Below are 21,863 nucleotides of genomic sequence, written 5' to 3' on the forward strand. Positions count from 1 at the left end.
GGTCTTTTAAAAAAAAATACAGGCAACAACCACTTTGTGTGCAATCATGCACATGTGCATTGCTGTAAACCCAGACGTAGCAGGAGTAGCAGGTATTAACGGGGTGCAAAGGGGGTAGGGCAGGCAGGCGTATATGTGCTCCGCCATTGTGCTAGATGATCCGGAACACAACCCCTGCACAAATCAGGTGTTGCCTGTTGTTTCTGCCAGAGGAATGTTCCACTTTAAATGAAGGACACACACACACACAGTTTGCTTTTTGTTGCTGCTGCTTATTCTACATGCAGTAAAAAAAGGGAATCTTACAAAAATTACACAAATACAGACTTTATAAAAGTGTGTTAGGCAGTGTAGACAAGTCTGCAGTCCCTGAAGAAAAATCATCAGGCAACCTCAGAAGCAGTTCAACCAAAATTCAGTCCTTTGTCAGGAAGAATCCAAAGAAGAGTTTTCTAGGGCGTCCCCAAAAAACACATCGCTGACTTCACTGTTCGGAACTGTGTTCTACACAGGCATTTATATGGAATGGCTGTGAAGGATGGTTGAAAACTCTAAAGGCACATGCCATCCATTTCAACGAGGGTCATATTAAAACAGCTTGCATAAAAGAAAGCCCATGAGGACAAAATCCTGAAAAGAGAAATTAACACTTTTTCATTCTCGGTGACAAACCACCCCTTTATGGCAGGCTCTAGAGTAGGCTTATGCTCCACCAAGCAGAATGCAGCCCATCAGCTGTATAAAGCAACTTACAGAAGCTTCTCTAGCAACTCACCTGTTTAAATCAAAGCACTGTGTTATCAGTTCAGCATCCCTATCTGGCTGATGGGCTCTTTTCAGCCTGGCGAGTCACAAGCTGTGCGCAGGCTGACCGTGGGACCTTGCTCTGATATGGGCCGCAACCTGACAAGCGTAAGAGCATCTATTTGCCGTACATGAAGTGGAAATGACCAGTGCACACTTTTAAAGAGCTTTGCATGATTCAAATACCCCTGAACATCCAATACATCCAATTATTTACACATACCTAGGAGACTTTAGCATATGCATTTTTCACTGCCACAAAAAAAGATAGAAATGTGGTCCAAAGAGGTATGGCTCCAGGTATCTAACAAAACGAGAAACTTAGGTCCAATGGATAAATGGCTTTATGAACTACTACTATATGAAGTAACGTTAGCAAAACTGTATGCAGACACATTTCCTTGTTCAAATGTCTATAAATAACGCCATATTAAGAAGGAGATGTGTCGCGAGAAGTCAGCCTTGACCTTTCCAAAGGAGGCCCGTGGTCCGATGCTGTTGAACGTACAACTGACTTTTACTTTACAAATCCTGGTAGGTAAGGCAAGTCCTTTTGAAGTATCTCCAGTGTTCTCTTCAGATCTCTAGCATCAAAAAAGGACACATAAGATCTGGCCTGAATAAGAGGAAATCCCTCCCTTCTGTACAGTTGATCCCGGCACGCGACACGCCCCCTTTTTTAAAAAAAAACCCAGGCAACACTGTACAAACATGGCTCTCATTTAAAACGCTCACACAGTGCATGCTTCAATATCTCGACAGGCACAACATTCCCTGAACAAGTTTTCCATATTTAAAGGCATTTCATGTATCTTCCCCAACCCCACCCAAAAATATGATCATTTGGCATCGTGGGGCGTTATTCTAGGCACTGACCAACTTTTGGAATGTAACAATTCTAACCTCTAAGGAACTACTGTAAAAGGAAAACTAAGGCAACAGTCCTTAGACAGTAGTAGCTTTTGGGTAGGAGCATCTAGAACGGTCCATTGGTGCCTGCCGCAATTTCACATCTGTGTACAGAAGGATGAAGATAAATAGTCTTCTTTCCGAGAGATCAGCATTGTAAAACTATTCATTAGCCAGGTGAGAAGAGGAGCAGGTTCTTCAGCTCCAGCCTGAAGTAGGATAGCATCCAACTATGTTTTTTGTTGTTGTTTTTTAAGTGATATATTATGGCTTTATGCTCTAGTTGTATCAAGGCTTTTCTAGATCTCCGGTTTTGTTTCTTTTCTCCTTGTGCTCACAGCAATAGCAGGGGGTGGGGAGAGAACTGATTTGTCTTTACAGATGTTCTCTTGTCTTGTCTTCAGAAATGGTAACCTGCCTTCACAGCTTCAATGTCACAAATCAGTGTCCTGGCCAGGAAAATCCCAAATATCTAACAAAGAAGAAAAGACAGACAAAACAAGCACTATTTATAAGAAAGAAAATGTTTTAGCAGTCTGCTGCTCTTTATGAAAATAACAAAACAGTGCAAATTCAGGCTCTTTTGCTAGCCTGTTTCAAACTAGCCTGGAAATAACAAGTCCTCGTCAATAGTGCTGGGATACTGCAGAACTATTTAGCCCTGGAAAAATAGGTTAGGCCTTTAACTGGTTTGGAACCAATGAGGTTTGTGCTGCTTTCTTCCATTGAAAAGCACTGCCCACATTTCAAGGAGGAAAACTATTACAATTACTTTGCAAGACTGAGATTTGTGAGCATAACTGCTCAGTCAACACAAATGTTCATTCCTCTATTTTCCTTTAGAAGACCATTATCAGCCACACAAGGATATGGGGTAGGGAACAGAACAACACTCAAACCAAAACATACGGCAATTTTCTTGATCTAAGGGGGCGGGCAGGTGGGGGTGAGGAACAGAATAACACACTCAGGCTACTAACCAGTCTGGATTTTACTGGTCCAACCAGTAAAACATTTTCTGTTAGGGTGGCAACAATCAGGCATCTGGAAAGCCAATGAAAATCTAGGTGCTGCTATGGTCTGGTCCCCGACTTGCCAAATTCTACTCAGGTTCCACTCCTTGAGCTGCTGTTTTTAAAATCGGAAGCTAGCAACTCTATTCATGAGATCACCAAATGGTATCTTTTGTGCAAATATTTGTCTCTAACAATTCTTCATCACCCAAACACTGTAATAGTAGACAGATCTAATCACTGGGTAAGAAATATTATTTGCTGCTTCAACAGGCCAACAGGAACTCACCTGCAGTAATGAAATTGCCACAAAAATTCCTGCCACGATGTAAATATTCCGGGGCAACCAAGCTTCCAGAGCAGGGATGCAGCCCCTGGTGTAAATTCGTTCTCCCCAAGCGGATACAGGCTAGAAAGAGAAAATAGGAGGAGTCGGGAGAGGGATAGAGAGAGAGAGAATTTCACGTGTATTTTCTTTTTGTTACTACCTCCATTTTTAAGAAAAGCAAGGACAACAAAACTAGAATCTCCTTGCTATGGGCAGGGCTGAACTAAAACCAATTAAAATTTTGCACCTAGAAAAGCTAGGTTCTACAACCAGTAACAAATGGCAAAATCTCTTACTTTGCATAATCTATTCTGCTATTTTTGCTCTCTTGCTGTCTTCACTGTAACAGTGAAAGATAACCAATGAAAACCTTATTCTGCCACCTCTTTAGCTTTGTGGCTACAGAAAGAATAAAGAAGTATGTCACAGGTAGTTTAAAAAGGCTTTCTTTTGATTGTGTTTTAAAAGATATGACTGATGTAACCTCAGGAATTTGTCTGTAACTTGGAGAATTAGTTTCTCTAAAAGTATCAATGAATATAATCCACCTGCTACAATATTCATAAAGAGCTAATATGGGGATGTGTCAAACTTTTGGTAATGCTTATTGGGAACTGTAGAAAAAATGTTTTCTGACGTATGACCTGTGACTAATGTAACGTGACCAATGTAACATGTGAAAATTAATTGCTAAGACACCCACAAATAAATGCCTCCAAACAAGACCTTGTGCATATGACAGTTGACTATGCATTCATAAGTTGCAGCCCACTTCAAGTCTGTGAGGAAAGTTGCAATGCCCACAGAAATTTACACTTAGCTGTGGCAACATCCTAATTGTTTCTTTTCAACACAACATTTATCATCATTTGCAGGGAAGACAAACGTCAAATAAGTCCCCCCCCCCCACCGCCGACACACACACTTTTTAAGAAAAGGATTTCATACTAATAAAGATCATATTGTATTGTCTGGCTAATCAATTTGCTATTCAAACTCAACCATAACAAAATTTCCAACAGACACCAGTACTTCAATAGTTGTTTCTGCTTCTGCACTTCTTTTTTTACAGGATAATCACATTTTCCACTGGGAAATGATTCCCTGTGTTTGTAGTGTCCGTTGTAAATTACGCTAAAAATCCACTTAAACTTTCAGACCCCCTTCAACCTTTGACAGGGTCGTGCTGTTCGCTGAGGCAAGAGAAGAAACCTTCATCTCTAGACCAGGGGTGAGCAACCTTTGGCCTGTGGGCCAATCTTGACTCACCAGGCTGATTTGACCTGATATCTTACAGGTAAGGGTGTAATTTGTCCAAGGCTACTTTGTATAGCTCACAAACACTGTGATATACAGATACACCACAATGTCTGAAATAAGGATGGAGCTTTGTAGAGGCATAAGCTGGCTTCAGTTTTTCCCACATTGCAGTTTCTACAAAGCGTGCGCGCACACACACACGATTCACGATATATTGCCAGGTCAAAAACTATAAAACCAGTATCACGATATGGACTTTAAACTGGTTTTGGATGACATATGGTTCTATTGTCCAGTCCTAATAGGAGTGAAAGGAATTTGGAGAAGCAGACAGCCCCTGCTCTCTCATACATTGCAAGAAAGAACTGAACATCTTAGTGCACCAAAAAAAACCATGTTCTGTTATTTTATTGTCATTTCCAGTTTGCTAACAGCACACTGGGATGGAGACTTGGGAGGCCAGAAACTCCTCCAAATTGCAAGTACATGCCAAGGGCATATAACAAAGAAATACAGTCGTAACTTGGTTCTCGAGCGCCTTGCGACTCAAACGTCGCAAACCCAGAAGTGAGTGTTCTGGTTTGCGAACATTTTTTTGGAAGTCAAACACCCGACGCGGCTTCCACAGCTTCCAGTTGAGTGCAGGAAGCTCCTGCAGCCAATCGAAAGCCGTGCCTTGGTTTTTGGAAGTCGAACCGACTTCCGGAACAGATTCCATTTGAGAACCAAGGTATGACTGTATTGGGAAAACACTAGCCTTGGCCAACTATCGTTTCCAACATACTTCTGGAAAGGCTACTGATATGGCATGACCCTTCTTGCCTGCTATTCTACTTTCTTGCATCAAGAATTTACCAAGTTTAATTGCCTGATGCTTCCTTTCACAGCGGCCCTAGCTCCTAATCCCTTGTGGGAAAGCAAAACTGGGGGTGGGAGGTAGGGCGGTGATATATGAGACAAACAGTAACATCAAAAACACTCACCAGATTTCTTACATCATAGCCACACTGTGTGTTCACAACCTTTTGCTGAAGAGAGAGGAAAAATAGGGGTGTCAATATAGCTTATCAACCATGCCAAGATTTGGATGAATTTCTTATTTTAAATCAGTATGAAGGGGCCTTTGCGAAGCAGCACACATACGAGACTTTAGAGGACATTTTACGCGCTCAGTTCAGGAAACACTTCCTTTTTCCGAGCGCCAGTATTAATACAGAACTAAGACGGCAGGAAATATCTCACAGCAGGATCTTGGATGCAGCAGGAAAAAGGAACGCCACATCTCTCACGGCTCTTGCTTGTGCTACTGCAGTTGAAGTATATGTTAAGGTTCCAGTCGTTTGGCTCCTGAGCACCACAACAGTTATTCTGCAATAGATAAATCACTCTGTTAGACTAGGGATGTACCAAAGGATTTAGTACCTGTATCAGAAAAATCAACAAAGAGATTGCATGCATTGAATCATATGGGTGATGTAGATGATTTTGTTGAAACAGGGCATCCTGTTATAAAATAATTTACTGATAATCATGAAGAACGGCAACTACCAAAATCACAGATTGGACTTTGGCAAACTTAACTAGATTGATCTGTCCCAGAGGGGGGCAGTTTGGGACTTTGTTTTTGGTATTCTTTTCTCTCTCTTTTGTAATTTTTATATCCTGGAAATCAAAAAGACTGTTTTTTGTTTTTCTAAAAGATTTAGTACAGCCACTCCCTAGGGTGGCAAACCCAACTATCACACCTGTTTTATGAACAACATACACAGAAGCGTTTTTTTTTGGGGGGGGAATTATGTAGGATTCCCATTGTCACTAAACTATGAGCACATTTTATGTTTCTGTTTATTTGATTGGGCTGGCGCAGCTGCTGGACAGAGAGGTCTTATGTCAAGAGATAAAGCGTACAATCAGCATGTTCACGTGAGATACGTGTTGCTGAATTCAAGACTGCAGAGAGAAGTGGTCAGATATCTGAATACCCCTTCCATGTAAACTGGTTCCTGCATATTCAACACATTAGGGCAAATCTTCTAAAACAGGCTTCCTCAACCTCGGCCTTCCAGATGTTTTGAGACTACAATTCCCACCATCCCTGACCACTGGTCCTGCTAGCTAGGAATCATGGGAGTTGTAGGCCAAAAACATCTGGAGGGCCGAGGTTGAGGAAGCCTGTTCCAGAAGATCTCAACTTCCATTCACCCTTCATGGTAAAATTCTTCAGGGAATCCAATACAATGGTACCTCGGGTTAAGAACTTAATTCGTTCTGGAAGGTCTGTTCTTAACCTGAAACTGTTCGTAACCTGAAGCACCACTTTAGCTAATGGGGCCTCCTGCTGCCGCCGCTGCACGATTTCTGTTCTCATCCTGAAGCAAAGTTCTTAACCCGAGGTAATATTTCTGGCTTAGCGGAGTCTGTAACCTGAAGCGTCTGTAACCAGAGGTACCACTGTACATGGTTCAGGTCAACAAGCAGTTCATTTTCTTTCTCAAGAACTTTTTAAAGACCCTAACTCACTACTGTTTTCCCAATTAAAAGTCCAAGCAGATTTCTCAAAGCAACTTACCATTTTCTGCAACGAATCAATGAGGTTCTGCAGGTCAATGTCATCTCGGTAAGACTTAATGTTGTTCTTGAAAAATGTCTCCACCCGGTCCCTCACCCAGTCTTGGAACAAGAAAGCCAGGACAGCTGCTGCCAACTCCAGAAGAAATATTAGCACAATCGTGCCACAGAACTGCAAAACAAAGAAGGGGGGTTGGAGAGAGAATGAGTTTCTGCTCAAAACAGAAGCAAGCCAGTAGTTCTCCAACAATGTTCCAGGGGAACTTGAAATCCCTCAAGAAGTCAATCGGTGATCATGACCAAAAGACCACTACTGATGATCTTCTCTAATACACAAGACTTGGGGTGGGGTTGGTTTCAACATTTAGACACCCTTAATCTAATGTACTGAAAAATCTGCTCGCAAGACCTTAGATCTGAGCTATCCTATAGCTCAGATTTTGTAAAGTTATCTTAATATTGGCTGTGAGTCCTGGAAGACCTGCAGGCCTTGCAGGCCATTTCCCACCTGGCCTGAGAGGGTGGGGCTCTGACTGACTCCAGCTACAAAAGCCAAGGCTACTGAAGTGGCCAGAAACCATCTTGGATGTCTCTTAGTGCAGACCCAGGACATTGAGCCTGAGCTTCCACAGTCATCATCTGCCATGAACTGCCAGGGCAGCAACAGCAGCAGATATATTATATGCTTGTGGTAATATTTTATTCTTTTGTTAATTATGCTGTTTTAAAATGACAGTTTATCTACAACTTCTTTTATTTTGAAATCTTTTAAGGTAATATTTTAGTTTCCTGGTTATTGTGTGGCTTTGAATGTATTACTTTATATTTGATTTTCTTCAATAATGTTTTGTCTGGCTTGTTTTATTTGATGTTTTAATGTATTGTAAACTGCTTTGGGATTTCCCCCCTTAAAATATAAAGTGGTATAGAAATAATAATAATAATAATAATCATCATCATCATCATCATCATCATCTAAATCATATAAATTTATATAAACACACACACACACACTAAATCATATAACATCATATAAATTTGGAAAGTTCACCATGTGTATCCTAGAATACACCCCTTAACCAAAATACAAAGGGCTCCTGAAGGAGGCCAACAAAGCTTTTCATTTAGAGGTCACCAAATATTACGCCTGATAAAACTCAACTAGAAGAGACACACAAACTTCCCATGAAATAACTGCATATTGTTTGCTTGTAGCAATCTGTGAAAAGTACTAAAACACTGCACTGCAATTCACAATACTTGGCAAAGAAACAAAGAAAAAACAAGACAGAGAAAACTGGACTGCCCAAAATAGGTGCATTTGAAAACAGAGGTAACCCTTTTTGATAACCCACATAATGGGCTTATTTGAGCTAGGAGAGAATCTGAATATAGGTAACAGTGGCTAGCAAAGCAGAAATTTTAAATTCTTACAGCAAAAACTTACTGGCTTCTTAAGCTGCTCTGATAAAAATGATGCTGAAAGTGGCAGTTACAGAATTTTGAGAATGGAATGCTCATTCACGGAAGCTAAGAGATGCTAGTACTCTCATCTAGGTTTGAGGCCATGCAGTGTTAATGTATCCCAGCAAATACACCCAGAAGTTCTCTTTTTTTTCCTTTTTGCTAACACCTCAATAACAAATACTGGTAAGTCTGACAGGCTGTGGTTCTCAGAATTAGAGTCTGTCTCCTTCGTTGCTAACTTTCAAGAGAAACAATCCTGTTTGCCCAGGCATTTGATGGCTAAAAGATAGTGTTCCTGGCAACCCTGAGATCACCTACTGACAATGTTTTTAAACTGTTTTTAAGGTTCTTTTAAAATGTTTTATGACTGCTGTGTCTGCCACTCTGGGATCATCCAGGAGCAAGGGTGGGGTGCAAATAAAATAAATAAATGGTGGTTCAATATGTTTTTTTTAAAAAAAATTGAAATAAAAAATTTAAGGTCTTATACATATAATAAATGTTCATAAATGTGCCGGCGAGGTGCGTACATGGATATGTGGATAGGTGTCTGGAGCAGCACAGCAAGACTGCCCTGAAACCATTTTGACTCCCAAACTGACCAAATGTTTTCTCTGCAAGGAGGAAGGGGGTGGGGGAGCCTCCCCGTTGTCTCAGAAAGTGGGTAATCACCATCTCAAAGGAATGGGCAGACTACCAGGAAAGACAATCAGATAAGGCATTATCAGATAACCTGGCAGACAGGAAAAACAACAACATTCAAATTTCTGTTGTAGACCACCTTTTCTGTGATGTAGGTATGATGTTTGTGGGGAGTGGTCTTGAGCTCCAGGGCAGGGAATTTAAAATGTCTATATAAGGGCAGGCACACCTTTGTTCTGGGTTCTCCTCCTTTCCTGTGTGTGAGGGGAGCACCCTGTTGCAACAGTTGAATAAAGATCAGGCTTACAAGCTGCTTTGCTTCTCAATATTCTCTGGTTGGCCTCGGTTATTTTCTCTGACCGATGGAGAACCTACAAAGGACTCTATAAGGGCTCTTGTGTCCCCCATACGGGAATAAGGGCAGATTTTTGTTTCTTACAATATGATTGTATCTAATCTTATACAATCCTTGAGATTATAGGAGACAGCCATTTAAAGACTTCTAACACTCAATGTTAGGAATAGTTTTTCACTACACTACACTAAGACCCCAGAAGCAAAAAAACAAAACAAAACAAAACATCCCTTAATTCAAGTAATGTTGTCCTTCACTGACAAATTCTCTAAAACGTGTTGATTAACATACTGGCTGTAATTGGGATGCTTTCACTTAACCTAGTTCTACAAGAATTGCACAGAGAAATAAATGAACCCCAAATCCTGACTGACGGAGACACTTCCTGGCTAGCAAAACACACACCCAACAATCCAATTACTTACGAATTTCAGGAGGCAGATATTCTCCCTCAGGGCTCCCACACAGCCAGCAAATCCCAGAATGAACATTACTCCGCCAACAAACAGGATAAGGACCACGGGGTCAAAGCCATGGAGGCGGGTCATTTTGGATATGTCAGAGAGCACCCCCTAAAACAAAGCAAAAACGAGAAAGAGTGAGAACCTGCTCCTCGTACTAATCAGTTATGACTTTAATGAATTAAAGCTTCCTGGCATTTTACTGCAAGGATACCATATACCTCAAAACACAGTTCAAAAGCAGGCCTGCATCATAGAAGGATATGCATTGCATGCATAAAAGGCTCAGTGCAATTTAATTTCCATTAAATGTTAGGGGTGGGGGTTACGTTAATCTCCTCACAGGGTATTTAATTGCAATAACCCCGCATACCGTGAGGAAAAACATTTGAATAAGACTTAAGGTCGTTTCACTGACTATATTTTGAATTACCTACTATATTTCATTTACTATAATTTTAATTACTATATTTTAAATAGCATCAAATGGCTATGTGCACAAAGGGAGCCTGGGCTGGCCTCGGCTCTTTTGTCAGGTACACACTCCTGAATTTGTCATCAGGAAATATCCCTAAATATCAGGTTCTGCCAACCAATCTAAGGACCTTGCAGCCAAGCAGGCTTCCACTAGGTGGCACTGATAGAATGACGAGTTGCAAAATGATTTTTATTTCTGATTTGGACACAGCTGCCAGCCTAAGACCCCCATGCAGTCATTTCCCTGCACCTGAGACAAAACTGCATCATTTCTGGATGGATTAAATAACTATCAAAGTAATAACTGTTTACTGCAATACTGGGGTATTAATTATTATTATTAATTATTATTATCATCTTTCTGACATCTGGATATTTACACTTCAAATAAGCCTTTATTTATATGTGTTTGAACTGTTCCCATCAGGTACATGCCCTCAGTAAAGTTTTTTTGAAACTTTGGGGGGGACGACACATCACAATGACTAGGAGTTTCAGAAAGAATTTAAGAAGAAATGTGAGCAGATAGTTCTCTCAAACAGTGATTCGTAGCATCATTCAAATATGAGCTGCTTCACGGGAATTCCCGTTGGAATTAGCATTGCATTTCCTTTTAAAACCAATGTCACCAGCTACCAAAACATTAGAAGGGGGGCAGTTGCAAGATGAAGCTGGTACCATCGAATAGATTTGGTGGGCAGAGATCGGACAAGCGTTTCATTTGTGCAACACGAAGCGCTTTGGTTTTTTTAAAAACACACACACAGATCCAAATAACAGGAAGTGGCAATGAAAAAGAAACACCCTGGAAAGCCTTGCGCAACCTTTAATACCAGGGTGGCTGCTCCATAGCGGGTTTTGTGATTCTTCTCCTTGCACAAGTGGAAAAGCAACTTTGGGTTGGGGTTCGCCTTTACCATGCAAAACTCTTTGCAATATCCAGGAGTCCTTCGGTGAGCAAAAGGGACCTTTCCCAAGCGGAAAGGCACTTTTTGATCCAGCCCACTGAGTGTTCTTTGGAACGCATGAGAGCATACGGAGACCCCTGTTGGATCAGAGGGCTGACAGCAAATCCCAATCTACCTTCTGCCCATGTCTGTTCTCAAGTCGTCTTCTTCTTTGGCGATCACTCATAGCCAAGTAAGAATGTCTTCCATAAACACGGTTTTAACAATCAGTCCATAAGTGACTGTGGAGGCCACTTCTGGATCCACACGTCCTTCCACAGTGGAGAAATTGGTTTCCGGGCGGGAGTTGATCACTGTGTTGATTTGCCAAGCGTGCCTTCCTCTTAGCACATTTCTCCCTTGCGTCCAGAGTTCGAGTGTCTTCAAAGCCCACCTTTGGTAAAGGCTGTTCTCCAATTGGAGCACTCACAGGCAAGAGTTTCCCAGTTGTCGGTGTTTATATTACATTTTTAAAATTTGCCTTGAGACAGTCTTTAAATCTCTTTCGTTAACCACCAGCATTACGCTTTCCATTTTTAAGTTCGGAATAGAGTAGTTGCTTTGGAAGACGATAATCAGGCATCCGCACAACACGACCCGTCCAATGAAGTTGATGTTGAAGAACCATTGCATACTACCTATCACAATATCACAGGTAAAAATGCCCATAGTTTGGAAATGGAAACCCCCATTTTCTCATTCAGAATTGCTTCTCTTCCTGTCTTCATCCCTGCCTCCCTCTCCTAATGATACATTTATAAACCCACTGCCTGAATATACTCCACGGCAATTTCTATGGTTGCAATGGTTCAGAAGGTGCCTTTGGAGTGGCAACAAATCGCAGCAAAGTATCCCAAGATCAGCAGTTCACGGGTTGTATTTTCTCCATGAGACTATTTACCTGGGAACAGTTTGCGGGTGAGGGGTAGCATAAAGCAGGCTGACTAATAAAACTTAGCAGCTGAATACAAATAGCAAAACCAGAAAACCCAAAGCCCAAAACATTAAAACTCTCATTAAATGCAATAAAACATCGTCATTACTAAGCACAAGAAAACAATTTCAGGTTCCAAGGTCCTGAAGATCAACAGCCCGCCCAATTAAAATGGCCAAATCTGAGCTGCTGATTTTTGGTGTGAGTAATAGCCATATGATGCTTCCCTCCTACAGAACTTGTGTGTGTGTTAAGTCAGTCCTTGGAGGAGAAAGGGTACCATAGCAACTATTTTTTTTCTGGAACTCTGCCCATTTTGTGTGAAGCTTCAGAAATAGCCTATCATTTAGAAGTTAAATGTAAATGCACCAAATATCCCCTTGCCTCCTTTTTCCCCTCCCTGACCTGCAAATCTCATCATCACCCTATGGTTAACTGCAGAACAGCCAGCATGTCTAACAAATTCAGAACCTACAATCATGTAAAAGAGGGCCCCATTTAAAAAGGGATTACCTTAGCACAAGGAATTCAGAAAGGATGTTAGGCAAAAGGGCTGTGCTTTATCATCTTCAAACCAAGCCCCACTAAGGCAACAGGAGTGCAGAAGGGGGAGCAGGAATTTCTGCTTTTTCATTCAAACACAGAACTTGTGGTTTTCCCTTGCTGAAACTAAATTTTCATATAGACTAAAGCAGTGGTGCTCAAAGGGTACGGCAGGCAAGGATGGCAAGTGTGGCAGAAAAATTCAAGGACAAAGAAACATAACAATGTAGTATAGGACATTGTAGTGTAGAAACAAAATAATTTTTCTTGGATATACAACCAGAAACAGTATCTACGCATCTCTGCAAGAGCATGGGCTACTCTTATACAGTTGTCCATGACATACTGTTGTGAGCAGGGATTTTCAACCCTGACAAATATGAAAGCGCAGAAAAGAGAAAGGCTTCTGTGTGTTTGCTTCAAATTAGGCCTAATATAAATGAGATTACCCGGCAAAAGAAAGCTCACACCTCTCAAACATACTTAAGGTATACATATGTTAGAGGATCTTTTATAATTAGTGTTGGGGTTTTTTAATGACTCATGTTCTTATGTAGCTGCATTGTTTTACACTTTCTGGACGTCCCATGATCATATTATAAAGCAGTTGTGTTCCATTTTACAAATCAAGCACAGCTAGGAGTTGTTTCTTTTTGCTTCCCAATGTATTTCTTATCAATGAAAAAATTCGGTGTGACGTGAGCAGCTCTTTTTCTGAAAGTGTGGCTCAGAGAGACAGAAAAAGGTTGAGAACCACTGCCCTAGAAGCTGAAGGTGTTTGGTTGGTATTCAAACACAAGATTACGTTTCCAACCTTGCTGCTTAATTTTGCCGTATCAGACTTCCTGGTGTCAAAATCTCTTCTGCAGCACCTCATCGCATGCGGGTGGGGTGGGGTGGAAGAGAAGCCAGTGCAGAATTAGGCAAGACATGCCAGCTAACAATAAATTTAGGAAGCTAGGTATCTACTCTCCCAAGCTTTGATTCAAAGCAACACGGGAGATCTGCCCCAGTAACAGCCATATGGCCAAAGTCACCCAAGAGGGAGGCAGGATATAGATATTACCTCCACCAAAATCAGCAGCCCAGGTTGGGTGTGGAAGTGATGAGATGGCATGGCTTCCCCTTAAATGCCTAGCTGGGGCCTGACAGCGTATTCAGAAGTAAGCCAAAAGGAACTTGCTCTGAGGAATTGTATAGAGGGTTCCAACCTAAGATTTCTTCCCTAGAAGAAGTCCCTGTTGGACTTTCTGAGTAGATATATGCAGGATTCTGCTGCAAGGCTCTTTGCATCCCCCCAGATAAGTAGCTGATTTTGCAGCACACTCGTGAAAATAAGCCTGGAGGCAGAAAAGCGGTGCTAGTTGGGATTTCTGTCCTTCAACAAGAAAGGCCAATGAGTAAAGGATGAGTGTATGTGCTGTGTAAGACCCCTTGCACCTCCTCAATGAGAAGCAGCTCAATTCTCTATAGCAAAGAGTCACACTTTTCTTACCTTTTCGCTCCAGGCCCAAAGACCAGCCCCAAGAAAGGCAACTCCGGCAAGCTAAGGAAGAAAAAGTAACATGCTTATTATTTGCTGGAAAGCATTGTTTGGTCATGCACCCCCACCTAGAAACCATCATTATGAGGCAATATGTACATCACATTTTTCCCCCAATGGGATGGAGTAAGGGACAACATCATGAAACACCAGGTACAGGACATCTGCCACACAGGTGTGTTGAAATTTCGCTTCGGGTGAGAGTTTTACAACTGCTGCTGTTTTTCAGGTGTGGAAAGCCTCAAGGCAAGCGTAGAGTCTGGGATATTGCCCAAGGAACCCTAACCACATAATGAGGTCTGAATTGGCTGCGACTATCTGGGGAAGACATGGTGAGGTAGACAGTTGATATAAATCTATGGTACGGCTGAATGTGGCATATGTTTTGCATTGAGTCTCCCCCAAAATAGAAGGTGCCGAAAAAAGAGAAAAACAATGAAAATTATCAGAGGGGCTACAGCACCTTCATTCCTGACCAGTGTTGATGTTAGCAGTCTCCCTCTTTTCAAAATGAGTCCCCTGCCTGGGGGGTGGAAAAATGAGGAAGCCAGGCAGAGCCAAAATTAGCACGTAATGAGATTATGCGGGGGAAACTGTGGCTTTAAAAACTACCACCACCAAACAAACTCAAAATCCATGTGGAACGAGAGCTCTGTATGACAGCTGACAACATAGAAGAGGCTGTAAGCCTGAACAGGAAGACCCCCAAAGAGGAGGGAATTAGCATCATCTGAGCCCAGTTTCCCCCCTACACATATATGATACGCTGAATCTCCAGAGGCACAAAGATGGGATTGTGCTAACTGCCCTGCCCCACTTCTCAGTCTAGAGAGGGTAGGGGGAAAATAAATCACCCATCTGTAGTGATATTAAAACTGCAACACACAAGAGAGCACTCTTTGGAACAGATGAACCGATCAACAGCCTAAACAGGAGCATTTCTACAGAGAAGATGAAGCTGAGAAGGTGATGAAACAGGAAGGAAGTCATGAGTGAGCGAGAGGCAACTGTTATCTTTGTAATGAATTTCCGAACTCGTTTACACAGTGTGCTAGGTCTGATCAGTTTTGCTTCCCCTCCAGCAAAAGCAGCTATAGATTTCATAGCAATTTCCGCCACACAAGTATGCGTTTTACCCCCCTGCCCCCAAGCAAAGGTTGTTTATTTTTGAGCTCCCCACAAGCAAACCAGCTGGGTGCCAGTTCAGCTTATTTACTGCCGCACAGCATGAGGCCAAAGTGAGAGCCATTCAAACGTTTTTTCAGAGGGAAAAATGCTCTAGTGATCTCAAAAGCTCGAGGTGGAAAACCAGGGTGCAATATTCCAGTGCAACTGAAGTATCCTTGTGAAACTGTAATGTATGACTGGGCCCCAAGACTGGGCCATAAGAAAACAAGGCTTTCAATGGCTACTAGTCAGGAGAGTAGTAGGATCACAGACTGCATGTCTCTGAATACCAGCCTCTGGGGAATAACAGGAGGAGAGGGCTATTGTCTTCATGTCCTGCTTGTGGTCTTCCCATTAATAGACAATCTGGTGGAAACAGGATGCCAGAATAGATGGGCCTTTGGTCTGATCCTGCAGGGGTCTTCTTTCATTCTGAAGTACAGTGGTACCTTGGGTTACGCTACCTTCGGGTAACATAACTTTCGGGTTGTGAATGCAGCAAACCCGGAAGTGTATACTTCTGGGTTTTGCCCCGCGCGCATGTGCAGAAGCGGCACCTCTTGTTGAGGCCTTTTCGGGTTGCGGACGGACCCCAGGAACGAATTAAGTTCGTATACGGAGGGTCCACTGTAACATTATTCGGGTCACAGAAGATACTTGAAACTGTCCCACAAACTCCAGCGGGTGCAGAATGCTGCAGCAAGGCTCCTCACGGGGTCCCTTCCATGGGAGCATATTCACCCAGTGCTTTACCAGTTGCACTGGCTCCCGGTGGAGTATAGGGTCAGGTTCAGGGTGCTGGTCTTGACCTTTAAAGCCCTTTGTGGCTTAGGGCCTTCGTATCTACGGAACCGCCCCTCCTGGTATGCCCTGCAGAGAACCTTAAGGTCCATGAACAACCATAGTTTAGAGGTCCCAGGCCCTAAGGAAGTCAGACTATCCCACACCAGGGCCAGGGCCTTTTCAGTGATGGATCCTACCTGGTGGAATGCTCTGTCCCATGAGACTTGGGGATTGAACCTCCTTCCGTCGGGCATGTAAGACAGATCTATTCTGCCTGGCCTTTAATTTGAATTCAGCCTGATCTTTTATTTCCCTTCTCTTCCCTCCCCCTCCCCTTTTATGAAGATCACCCGCTCTGAGACCCCCACAGCTAATTCTCCCCTGGCCTCCTCGCTGGCCCAAGTAGGACCAATTCATCCAGCTAGCCCTGGGGATTATCTAATGCTTATTTCCCCTAAATTGATTTTTGAATTTTGAATTTTATTGTTATTCATGTTTTTATACATGAAAGCCAGTGTGGTGTAGTGGTTAAGAGCGGTAGACTTGTAATCTGGGGAACCGGGTTCGCGTCTCCGCTCCTCCACATGCGGCTGCTGGGTGACCTTGGGCTAGTCACACTTCTTTGAAGTCTCTCAGCCCCACTCACCTCACAGAGTGTTTGTTGTGGGGGAGGAAGGGAAAGGAGAATATTAGCCGCTTTGAGACTCCTTAGGGTAGTGATAAAGGGGGATATCAAATCCAAACTCTTCTTCTTATACTGTATTTTATGCTGCTTTTATAATTAAGTGTTTTAAATTTGTTGTTAGCTGCCCTGAACCCGGTTTTTGAACAGGGAAGGGCGGGGTATAAATAAATTATTGTTGTTGTTGTTGTTGTTGTTGTTTAGTCATTTCCGACTCTTCGTGACCCCATGGACCAGAGCACGCCAGGCACTTCTGTCTTCCACTGCCTCCCGCAGTTTGGTCAGACTCATGCTGGTAGCTTCGAGAACACTGTCCAACCATCTCGTCCTCTGCCGTCCCCTTCTCCTTGTGCCCTCCATCTTTCCCAACATCAGGGTCTTTTCCAGGGAGTCTTCTCTTCTCATGAGGTGGCCAAAGTATTGGAGCCTCAGCTTCACGATCTGTCCTTCCTTATTATTATTATTATTACCGCCCATCATAATTATTATTATTACCACCCCCCTAAAGAAACCCATGCACAAATGCATGGAGCTCACCCATTAGAGCAGTGATTCTCAAAGGTCGTGGCGCACCATACTGGTGTGGCAGGAGCAGATGGCAAGGGTGGTGGGAAGATTCAAGGGCAACTGAGCATTTGAACATTTCACTGTTGTATTATACAATATACTACAGTTTGTACTATAGTAACAAGTCCATTTTTTTTGTTTGCTGAATATGGATAGACACCTTTTCAAAATTAGATACTGAGGACAATCTCACCATATAAATGAGATTACCCAGCCAAAGCAAGCTCACGCCTCTCATTGAGCTTACATACATAAGGTACTGTTACAAGAATTTTTAGGTCTTATATATATAAAATAAATGTTCATAAATGTACCAAGCAAACACATATATAAAATATAAAATAAACCACATCCAAAACCCACAGGAAAAACCCTAAAGCCATTTTGACTCTTTCAGTAACCTCAAATATTTCTCCACAAGGTCGAAGGAAATGCAGAAACCTCCCCATTGTCTCTGTCCTCACAAATCCTGCCTTAAGGGCACATTTAAGGTGTGAATAGGGTGAGCTTGTGACCTGGCTCAGGAATTAAGTATTATCATTACAAAAGAATGGCCAGGCTCCCCAGGTATTCCAGTCAAGTGACCATTAACAGGTAACCTGGTAGACAGGGTAAAAACAAGGCACTCAGATTTCTGTTGTAGACCACCTTTTCTGTGATGTAGGTATGATGTTATCTGTGGGGTGGTCTTGGGCTACATCCCTTCTTTGATGTATGTATGATGTATTGAGGGGGTGGTCTTGAGCTATAGGGTGGCAAGTTCAAAAGTCTATATAAGGGCTTGCACACCATTGTTCTGGGTTCCTCCTCCCTCCTGCGTGGCGGGGGAGGGGGTGAGCACCCTGTTGCAACAGTTAATAAAGCTTACTAGCTGCTTTGCTTCTCAATATTCTCTGATTGGTCTCTTATTTTCCCCTACCAATAGAGAACCTACAAAAGGAATCTATATGGGCTCTTGGATACCCCAAAAGGGAAAAGGGGCAGGTTTTTTTACTTATATCAGTACATATGTAAGCGCCTAGTTTATAATTCTATTTTGGGAACGATTGACATTCCTATGTAGCTGCCTTGTTTTATACTTTCTGGGTGTCCCGTGATCATAATATAAAGTATTTGTGCTCCATTTTATAAATCAAGCACGGTGAGGTGGTTTGTTTGTTTGCTTGTTTTCCCCCAATGTATTTCTTATTAATTAAAAAAAATGGTGTGACGTGAGCAGATTTTTATTCTGAAAGTGTGGCGTGGAGGGAAAAAAGAGAGAACTACTGCATTAGAACTACGAGCCATGGACACATTTGTCCTCTCTGCTGCCGTAAACCATCACCACATTGATGCATGGAGATTGCAGGCATTAACCTCATCCCAGTACACTTCGCAAGACCTCAAGGCCAGAAAAAGGGTGAAAAATAGCTACAAAACTGATGCGGGTACTTTTTATTATGAAAAAATATTTCTCATGGGCAGAAGCACAACAGTCATCTCCATTTACACAGCAGAATGTGCATCTACGATCTAGCTTCAACAGCACCTGTAAAAACAGAGGGAAGCTTACTAAGATTTAGACAGCTGTTTCAACTTCCGCTCTCTATGGGAATACCGACCCGCTGCTGGATTTTAAAACTGACCCTGGAAGCCAAGGTGAGCACTGACAAACAAGCAGAGAGAATTCTCAGCGATTCCTGTTGCAGCTTCTGAATTCTTGAGAATTCTCTCTGCACCCTCCACCTTCTTAGAACATCACCCGGGGTTGGTTCCATGTGCATGCTGGAATCCAACAGCTTGGTGTTGCCAAGGAGGAAGCCCAAACAGCTACCCAAAACTTCTAAAAGCTGATTACTTTTCTATAATTTTGTGGCAAATTTCTAACACTGCCTGGCCCTCGCTGATACGGATCCTGCACCAAGCACAATATGCACACCCAAAACACACACCAAAAAAAGAGGAGTGCAGCCCCCAGACCCCACCATTGCAGCATCCTCAGATCTCCTCTGTCCACAGATAACCAACAGGCCTTTTGTGAGAGTTCAGCTGAACACCAACCCCTTCAACCTCCCAAGCCTGACAAAGAGCATATGCAAGCCTCTGTTATCCAATCTTGTTACATTTTCCTGGGGTATTCTGTTAGTTCTCTTTAGATCACGGGTGTCAGACTCAAGGCCCGCGGGCCAAATCCGGCCCGGCAGACCTCCTCATGCGGCCCGCGTAGCCGCTGCCGGCTGCCAGCGCTTTTTTTTTTTTTAAGGAGAAAGCTTGTGTGTATTCATTGAGGGAAAGACCGGGGCGGGGAGGCGGGGTGGCAGCACCGCACATTCAGAGAAAAGGAGGACGGCCCCGGGGGCGGGCAGATGCTTTTACGTGACTGACTGGCTCGAGGTTGTGCAAACAAGGCTGGGCTTTCCCTCCGCACAAGCAGCAAAGCGGGAAAGGGGGCACGCGCCGTCCCACCTCTTTCTCCCCCCCCCCCCCGGAGAGAAAAATGCCAGACAAGCCAAAGTACGTTCCTAAAGGAGGGCTCTCCCCTCCACGCTGCCCAATAGCAAGCCACGACCATTCCTGCTAGCCAATGGCGAGGCGACAGAGGACTTTCCCTTTTCGGGCGGTGGAGTTTTGGCGCGCCAGCCGAGCTCGGGGGATCAGAGCGCCGGATTCACGCCTGCTTAGCGGCTCGCTCTGCAGAGCTTTCTCCGAAAAGCAGTTGTTATCAAGTTATAGGTTCCTCTCTCCGCGCCTCCCCGTTGGCACCAGCAGCAACCACACGAAAAAGCGTGCTGGTTTCTAAAGAAGTCTCGTTCCTCCCAAGGCACGTGTTCACTTTTTGCAGAGAGGCAGTTGCAAGGCGAGGAAAGCTCCTGGTAATCATAAAAATCCCATAAGGATAATTAAATTGGGATGGGGAAACTAGCTGGGAATTGCATTAGGGCCACGATCCGCAAACCGCTTCCTCCGGAGCAAACACTTAAATAAATCCCAGTGGAACTTCGACCTTGCTTGTCGACATAATAGAGTGGTTACTCCTGTCGCAGGGTCTATTGTTCAAGAAGTGGCAGTTTAAACTATTTGCAGGCTACCGAGCCACATCAGCCGCTAACGCAACATAAGGAGTTTGTGGATTGGTCTGAACGTGACCATTTGTGCTCTGCGAGCAACCCCTCGCTGGGGAGAGGCTGTTTAGCGCGGGAAAGACTCTTGCCTTAACCCTTGCAGAGCCGCTGCTAGTCAGTGCCTGGCAGTGCCGGGCTAGATGGACCAATGGTCCGAATCGAATTGTTACAATACTGATGAGACAAATACACCAGTCGATGGCAAACCTTTATTCTGAATGCGGTGGTGATTTAGAATCACTACCCTGCTCCAGTTTCACCTTGTCAGTCACTAATGCAGATTAAAATGCCACCCACACACGCGAAAGCACGTATTGGAAATCAGGCTTTGGTAGTTACAGCACGTTAACCAGTCTTGAGTAAGGTACCAGTACTTGTGTTTGCCATATGTGTAATAAACAGTGTTTGGCAATATACAACCGGCCCTTTGAGGGTGACCAAACTGCTGATGCGGCCCCCGATGAATTTGAGTTTGACACCCCTGCTTTAGATTAAACCAGCCAACTATCCTGTGGGGCATGTCATTTTAGGGATTAAACCATGGGTAGGCAAACTAAGGCCCGGGGGCCGGATCCGGCCCAATTGCCTTCTAAATCTGGCCCGCGGATGGTCTGGGAATCAGAGTGTTTCTCCATGAGTAGAGTGTGTCCTTTTATTTAAAATGCATCTCTGGGTTATTTGTGGGGCCTGGCTGGTGTTTTTACATGAGTAGAATGTGTGGTTATAGAAAGTAGTAGAATATAGTAGAATATAGTCCAGCCCCCTACAAGGTCTTAAGGACAGTGGACCGGCCCCCTGCTGAAAATGTTTGCTGACCCCTGGACTCAATTTTTTGCCATTTCTTCAGTGAGGGGGTCTTTAATTTTGGGGTGTGAGTAATTCAAATCTGCTATTACTTTTGCAACTGGACAACATTTAGCTTGCTAAGTCTGTATTTAATGAAGAAGCACATAAACTGCTTTCGGGGAATTTTTATTTTTACCTTCTGAAAATGTCAGGTAATGCTAAATAAAATTAGTAATACTATAAAATATAAACACAAGTACTTGAAAATCATTTTTTCTACACAATTTTACAAACATTTTACGTCCCAGGCAATACTAAATTATATTGATTTAACCCAAATATATCTTAAGTTCCTAAGTTATGTTACAACCCTTTTTAGCGCTCCTCATTTTGGGAGTCTGAAAGCTGGAAAATTCAACACGCCCTACATAACACCACAAAAAAACACCACATGCATGTGACATGAACTTTTTAAAGCAAAAGTTAATTTCCCAGCCTGCTTTAGGATTTCTTATTTTCATTTCCA

At 43.1% G+C, this 21,863-nt stretch overlaps 1 protein-coding gene across 2 annotated transcripts in view; it reads right to left on the bottom strand.

The window, feature by feature from the left end:
- Positions 1-251: 251 nt before the first annotated feature.
- Positions 252-21,863, bottom strand: part of TSPAN14 (tetraspanin 14) — a 43,182-nt gene continuing 21,570 nt past the window's right edge. For both annotated transcript variants that reach the window (XM_083614845.1, XM_083614846.1), the window contains exons 3-9: positions 14,204-14,254; positions 9,772-9,918; positions 6,884-7,054; positions 5,557-5,682; positions 5,298-5,342; positions 3,016-3,135; positions 252-2,185 (exon numbers count right to left, since the gene is read on the bottom strand). In XM_083614845.1, coding sequence (XP_083470971.1) covers positions 2,114-2,185; positions 3,016-3,135; positions 5,298-5,342; positions 5,557-5,682; positions 6,884-7,054; positions 9,772-9,918; positions 14,204-14,254 — 732 coding nt within the window. In that variant the 3' untranslated portion in view covers positions 252-2,113. The remainder of the gene's footprint in view (positions 2,186-3,015; positions 3,136-5,297; positions 5,343-5,556; positions 5,683-6,883; positions 7,055-9,771; positions 9,919-14,203; positions 14,255-21,863) is intronic.

This window comes from Podarcis filfolensis, assembly GCF_964270895.1.
Source record: "Podarcis filfolensis genome assembly, chromosome: 5".
In the NCBI taxonomy this organism is placed as follows: Eukaryota; Metazoa; Chordata; class Lepidosauria; order Squamata; family Lacertidae; genus Podarcis; species Podarcis filfolensis.